Source organism: Oratosquilla oratoria, chromosome 1 (assembly GCF_046742065.1).
Source record: "Oratosquilla oratoria isolate Oo_2021 chromosome 1, ASM4674206v1, whole genome shotgun sequence".
NCBI classification, from domain to species: domain Eukaryota; kingdom Metazoa; phylum Arthropoda; class Malacostraca; order Stomatopoda; family Squillidae; genus Oratosquilla; species Oratosquilla oratoria.
Window position 1 is genome coordinate 90,136,774 of NC_134777.1, and position 7,500 is coordinate 90,144,273.

At 41.0% G+C, this 7,500-nt stretch overlaps 1 protein-coding gene across 1 annotated transcript; it reads left to right on the forward strand.

Moving 5' to 3' along the window:
- Positions 1–1,203: 1,203 nt before the first annotated feature.
- On the forward strand, positions 1,204–4,591 carry LOC143028922 (ATP-dependent DNA helicase Pif1-like). Its single transcript, XM_076191277.1, has 4 exons — positions 1,204–1,263; positions 3,033–3,375; positions 3,479–3,703; positions 3,801–4,591. Exons 1-4 carry the CDS (start codon positions 1,204–1,206, stop codon positions 4,589–4,591), a joined length of 1,419 nt encoding a protein of 472 aa, XP_076047392.1.
- Positions 4,592–7,500: the final 2,909 nt, after the last annotated feature.

Below are 7,500 nucleotides of genomic sequence, written 5' to 3' on the forward strand. Positions count from 1 at the left end.
GAGCCACGGAGGCTGAACACTGTTATATCCACTTTCAATATGATAGCGCTTCCTCGACTGAACAAGATTGCCTGACGAGATAAGGGTACAAAGAGAGGGGAGAGGGAGAGGGGGAAGGGGAGGAGGGAGGGTGGGCAAGAACAATAAACGCACACCATTTACCTGTTATCTTCACGTAAAATCCATCTTCACAGACATTTTTTTTTATAAGAACGCTGCATGTGTTTACAAATTTCTCACCTAAGACTAGCCAACATCACGCAAAGCCACTTTATTCTTAATATAGCAATACAAACAAAATTTCCAAAGAGGGGAGGAAGGCACGTGCCCCATCTTGCCACCCTCTGCCCCATCTGGACGCCCATTTCACGCCGTTCAGTCAACAGCATAACATAATCACCAGATGCTTCTCATGCAATGAATTCAAACTCTTGCATACCGCTTAACCAGACAGTTTTAGTCGGATAAAAAGAAGGTAAAAGTAAGAAAAGTTGTCTCGAGTTTCACAATTTTATTCAGCTAAAAATAAGATAAAAGTGAAAATTAATGCCGCGAGTTTCACAATTTTATTCAGCTAAAAAGAAGGTAAAAGTGATTTTTTTTGCCTCAAGTTGAAAACCAGCATTCACATAGCGGCTGGAAATGGTCCCTGGACTCTGCCACGGTTCTCTTTGTGAAGAAACTTTGTGTTGGTGTGGGACTATTTCCATATTACTGGCTGAAAGTTGTAGAGAGAAGGGATCAGTCTCCGGTTGCCAGCTCCCCATGTGTGGAAAGGTGGAAGAAATATAGCTCAAATTAGAAGAAAGAGACCTCGCCCCCAGTACGAAGACCGAAAGCCAACCCTCAGGGCTGCACCTCCTAATGGAAGTGAGAGGTGGCAACTTTGCTCTCCATTTTACAGGACCACCACAATTAGGTATCCGGCATTGGTCCTACAAGAGAAGAACAATCACAAAAAAAAAAAAAAAAAAAAAAGTTCTTATAGTTTGTACTGATTTTCTTGGTTGTGCCCCTAGTAGACCTTGTTTTGTACTTCTATACCTGTTGCTGTTCTGGATTGTAGTTTACCGGAGCTCCTATCCTTGTGGACAGTTTCGCGTCATCTTGGTACCTGGTGACCTGGAGAAGCCAAAACGTCTTGTAGAACAATGGACTTTTAATAAAGGCTACTCCAAATACTACTTAAGCTAAAACTATACCATGTTACTGGAAAAATATTACGATGAAAACGATGACAATGAAGACAGTGATGAAAGTTATGTTGGTGGTGGTGATGATGATAGTGATGTTGATGGTGATGGTGATGGTGACGGTGATGGTGATGGTGACGGTGACGGTGACTGTGACTGTGATGGTGATGGTGATGGTGACGGTGACGGTGACGGTGACGGTGACTGTGACGGTGACGGTGACGGTGACGGTGACGGTGACGGTGACGGTGACGGTGACGGTGACGGTGACGGTGACGGTGACGGTGACGGTGACGGTGACGGTGACGGTGACGGTGACGGTGATGGTGACGGTGACGGTGACGGTGACGGTGACGGTGACGGTGACGGTGACGGTGAACGGTGATCGTAATTATGATGGTGATGGTGACAAGTGAGGGTGATTGTGACAAGTGATGGTGATGGTGACAAGTGGTGGTGGTGGTGAAGATTTAGATCAATTACAGCAATGGTCTGAAAAGTGGCTAATGAAATTTAACACAAGTAAATGCAAGGTAATGCACATAGGTAAAAATAACAGTAAGTACGATTACAAGTTATTTGGAAATTCGTTAACAAAAGTGGATAGTGAAAAAGATCTCTGCGTAATTATCAGTAACGACCTCAAATCATCCAAGCAGTGTATTTCAGCCTCTGAGAAAGCAAATAAGATTCTAGGACTGATTGCGCGATCTTTTGATTTCAAAAGTCCATCACTCATTAACAAGCTATATAAATCGTTAGTTCGTCCACATTTGGAATATGCTGTTTCCGTATGGTCACCGAATCTCATTAAAGACATTGACAGACTGGAAAAAGTACAAAGTCGAGCCACAAAACTGATTCCAAATATCAAAAATAAATCATACGAAAATCGACTAAAAAAAATGAATCTGTTTTCCCTAAAAAAGTGTAGACTCAGAGGTGACTTGATACAGGTCTTTAAGATTTTAAAGGGAATTGACAACATCAAAAGTGACAAAATTTTCACATTGAATGAGAATCAGACAAGAAACAATGGTCTCAAACTGTCCGGAAATAGATTCAATTTGGAAGTAGGTAGAAAAAACTTTGCTAACCGTGTAGTTAATGAATGGAATAAACTTCCTGCACAGGTAGTGCAATGTAGTTCAGTTCGAAGCTTTAAGAATCATTTAGATAAACACCTAAGCAAGATGCTGTAATGATTATAATTTATTTTATATTATTTGTTTTTGCTTTGTTATCATTTGTCTGTTTGATTTTCATTTATTATTAGTTATATGTCAATTTATTATTATTTACTATTTACCTGTTTGTTTATTATTTAACTATACCTATGCATTTATTTATGTATTTTATTTGTTATTTACATTATTATAGTTTTTATTTATTATTTTATTATTATTATGATTTTTTTCGCATCCGAACTAGATATGGACCAAAAGGTCTCCTGTCGGCATGCTCCGCCTTTGTAATCCTTTGATTACAAAGGCGGAGTATGCATACAGGAGACCTTTTGGTCCATATCTAGTTCGGATGCGAAAGAACTCATAATAATGATAAACAAATAAACGAATAGATAAAAACTATAATAATGTAAATAATAAATAAAATAGATAAATTCATAGGTATAATTACATAATAAACAGGTAAATATTAGATAATAATAAATTGACATCAATAATATAATTTTTAAACCTTGACCCGTTTTTGATTCGTTTCCCGTTTCGGTCGCGCACACTACGAAAAGCGGGACACCCCCGCTATAGGTGTTTTTCGTATATGTTTTTCTCTAATCACCCTTAAATGTTCCAACGAACCCAGTGTCCTTCTTAGTAGGGGTTCAGGTGTTACTGCGAGATAACGAAGCAGAAGAAGATCCCGAAGGAGGAGCTGCAGAACGACAGCAAACGGATGAAAGCTTTAAAAGAGGAACACAAGAAGGAGTTTTCTCACCTCTACGAGGACTTAAAGTGTTTTCAAGTGAAAGAATCGATAGGGATCTTCCATAGAAAGCTGTTGACTTTAAACGAGCTACTGAAGGAGCGGAAAGATTTAGTTTACGACGACGAAGGCCTGCTCGATTCGTTGGAGCCATCCGGCGAGGTGATCTCCGAAGAAAGAGCAAAAGGCTTCATGAAACATTACTTTGCCGGCTACAAAAACTTCAGGACCAACGGAGGCGGGAGTGATCACACACACACACACACACACACACACACACACACACACACACATCATGGACAACGACGAATTCATGGGGGGCAAAGTGTTTGTGTGCGCAGGAGACTTTCGTCAGATCTTGCCGGTGATAAGAAACGGAGGGAAGGAGCAGGAACTAGCCCACTGCATCAAATCGAGCTACATGTGGGAAGGGCTCGCGAAGATGCAGCTTACGGAGAACGTCCGTCTCAAAAAGGACGACGTCAAGAACAGCAAGTTCGCGAAGCAGCTGTTGACGATCGGGTCTCGCGAAAGCGGCGAGATCTACTTCGGAAGGGGTTTTCGGTGTGCGAGCGACTTCGAGAGAGGAGTTGGTCTACAAAGTTTACGACGACTTCGGAGCGAACCACTTGAACCTTTCCTACTTCGAAAAGCGGTCGATAGTCTCGCCGACCAACGACGACGTCGACTCTGTGAACAAGATGATCTACGATCTCAACCAGGAAAAGGAGGTCGTGTACTACAGCGCGGACACGCCGTTGGATCAGGAAACGGATATCCAGGTTTCAGTGTTCAACTCCATGACCAGCCCGTCTGTGCCGTTGCACGATCTGAGGCTGAAGATCGGCTGTATCGTGATGGTGATGAGGAACATCTGTCCTCCTATGATATGCAACGGAACACGTGTGATGGTCACTAACCTCAAGAAACACATTGTGGTGGGGAAAATCTTAGGGGGTGCTTATCGGGGTGAACAGGTATTGATCCCGCGAATTGCTCTGGAGTCGCAGGACACTCCCGTGCCCTTCAGGCGAAAGCAGTTCCCGATAAAGTTGAGTTACGCTATGACGATCAACAAGAGCCAGGGACAGACTTTTGATCGCTGTGGGTTACTGCTGGATTCTGTACATTGCTTCGCGCACGGTCAACTGTATGTAGCCTGTTCTAGAGTAACGAACTGGGACTCTTTGGTGTACTATACGGGCTGGCGAAGGGCTGGAAAAAGTGTTGCCCCCCGGCCTGCTGTTAACGTGGTGTACAGAGAGTTGTTCGAGGATTATTTAGAGGGAGAAGAGGAGGAAAAGGGGCCCACAAAAGCGTCTTTAGTTGCGGCTACCCGCATTCCCGAGGAAGTGGACGAGTCCGACAGGACAAACAACATCCCGGAAGACATACACAAAATCTCAGAGGAGGAATGGCGGAATATGTTAGCGCCCGACTGTTCTCGAAAATAGAAAAGCTGGAGGAAAAGCTGAAGAAGGAGATCGAGGCTGTGATGGTGGCTTTAAACCGCTCTAGCGATGACGAAAGTAGCTCCGATGGCTTCCCGAAGAGAAGCCGTGAATCCGAAGAAGACAAAGAAGAGGGGCACTCTTCAGGGGGTTATGTTACTTCTCCGCCTTTTCCTAAGAAGGTTAAAACAGGGGCGAAGCCCTAGGGCGCGAAGCGCCCGCGAGCGAAGCGAGCTTGCGCGAAGCGCAAAAGCCCCCTGCGGAGCAGGGCCGGCGAAGCCGGTGGGCTTGTAATAAACAAACGGACAAATGATAACAAAACAAAGAAACGAATAATATAAAATAAATTATAGTCATTAGAGCATCTTGCTTAGGTGTTTATCTAAATGATTCTTATAGCTTTGAACTGAACTATATTGCACTGCCTCAGCAGGAAGTTTATTCCATTCCTTAACTACACGGTTGGCGATAGCTATGGTTATATTAATGATAATTGCTTCGGTGATGATGTGATAACAATGATGACCATAAAGATGACGTAGGTGATAATGATTAAAACGAAGATAAGTATGTACGTGTGCATATGCGTGTGCGTATGCCTGTGTCTGCGTAAATATGCATGTACATGTTATACATGTGTATCTACATAGGTCTACATACGTTCAAAATCCTGTGTGTACATTTTCATCATTATGTACGTATCAGTTATGAAGAGTTCAATATGTTCAAAGCTGCATTTTGATTTACCCAGGTACGGTGTGAGTATCGTACATCTAATTATATGGAATAGTCTTACCCTATATGCCTAATTAAGCATCAACAGAACGTATGAGCTGAAAGAAAACATTGAATATTTTCTTAAATCAACAGTCAAGGAACTGAGGGGAAGCAGAGATTTTTTTTATTATATGATGTTATCAAAGATTACAGCTGCAATAGCGAGGATGTGGAATTCTAAATATAATGTCACAGGGTGTTAGACACATGGGGAATGGGGAATAGGGAATGGATAGTGGAGGATGATACAGATGTGTCCATAATATCCAAGACTCCTCATTTGATAGTCTGAGTGAGCGGGAATGATGAAAAAGGAATCTTGGGACACTTGCCCCTTCACTGGCACTTCAACTAATTGGAATGCTCTTCCTTTTTTTTTTTTTTTGGGGGGGGGATGATTTTTTTTTTTTCGAATGTAGAATTGAGTCCCTAGGAGTTAGTACTTTATTGAAAATACCCAGCGCTACTATCCCTGGGGATAGTTGAGTTATGGAGGCGATAGAGGAGAGACTGAAGGAGGGAAAGTAACAGGACTAAAGGATAATGGAAGTTAGAAGTGATGAGCATTGATTTTTTTAGGGTGAAGACTAGTTTCCAGTCATATAAGAGTGCTGAGTGACTCTAGTCCGTCGGGATGTCACTAATATCCCTAAGATATTGACTGAATTAATCATACTGCCAATACCTCATACGAGGGTGAGTGCCTAAAGGCGTCATCACACTGAGCAATTTTTCCTCCGACTGCTGAAGCAGATTTGCAGCCAGCAGCTTCCGGAAAGGCATCTGATAAGCTGGAAGAAAATGATTTTCCTCCGGCATATCAAATGATATTCTATGTAAATTGTAAAAAAAAAAATATATATATATATATATAGTGGTTTTACGGTGGATGAAGTTCTGTAGGGGGGGCGGTGCCATTTTTCTGAAGCATTGCCTCCTTTTGTCGCTCTAATCGAATTAGACTAATCAAACCATCTGTAGACTTGAGTGCTTAGGAGGATCGAAGGAATATGTATGGCATTGAGTTGTGGACACCAGTTCATAATAAGAGGAAGGAAAGGGAGAGAGGAGACCTAACGTCTAAGCATCATATGTCAAGGATCTAAAGAATGTGTATGGCATTGAGGTGCAGACATCAGCTCATTATAACGGTGTTCGGGAAGAAGGAAATGTTTTATTGGTGTCAATTGCAAGACAACTATCACTGTTGATTGGGAGACCATTGTGCAATTATGTTATTTGAAGATGATAAAGGCGAAAAAACGTGTTGTGGATAAAAAGGATGAATGGATTTTTTCGGTGATATTTGGCGTTATGCTGAAGGTAAGGGTGGTAGGTTTAAATATGTTTATTATATGTTCAGGACTCGAACTTAGAACAACGGTTCCAAGCTCACCCCCTTGCCCACTGAGCCATGGAGCCATGGAGCCATGGAGCTTGGAACCGTTGTTTTAGGTTCGAGTCCTGAACCTATGAGGAGGAACAAAGTCTGCTCGGACTTATAGGGCATAAGATATTGAAATGTTTATTATAAAAAAATAAAATAATAATAGGAAATACCACTGTAAATGTAAGTAAACTTAAATAGAAAAAAAATCTTTACACGGGATTGTAAGTACTATTTTGGTACAAGAATTTTAATAAAAATGCTTCAAAAACTAGAATAGAATACTAGGAATCTATTGGAACTTAGAAATACGATTCCTGAGAAGAAAGCAAGTTCGCTTTGCTAAAAAAGTTTATCAGATGTTCATTCTTTGACGCCTAACTTATACTAGGTTCTAATTGGACAGAATTAATAAAAGAAAAATATGTGAAGATAAATGGCAAATCTAATTAATACACTGGATGGAGTTCAAGCCTAATGTAAACTATCTTTTTTATGCACAAATAATATTTCTTATTTGCTTATCAGAAAATAAGTTCTAACTAGAGGCATTTAGATTACCTTGAATCTCACATTTGAATCAATAAGAATTATTCTCATTTCTTTTTGTTCACTTACTCCATTGATGTTTATTTCCCTATCACTTTACTGATCTACTATTATATATATATATATATATATATATATATATATATATATATATATGTGTGTGTGTGTGTGTGTGTGTGTGTGTGTGTGTGTGTGTGTG

Excerpts from the sequence above, each read along its gene's own strand:
- LOC143028922 (XM_076191277.1), top strand. The coding sequence starts at position 1,204 with ATGTTACTGGAAAAATATTACGATGAAAACGATGACAATGAAGACAGT. Across the intron at positions 3,376-3,478 it reads AAACTTCAGGACCAACGGAG|GAGACTTTCGTCAGATCTTG; the intron begins GCGGGAGTGATC and ends TTGTGTGCGCAG. Across the intron at positions 3,704-3,800 it reads CTTCGGAAGGGGTTTTCGGT|TCTCGCCGACCAACGACGAC; the intron begins GTGCGAGCGACT and ends AGCGGTCGATAG.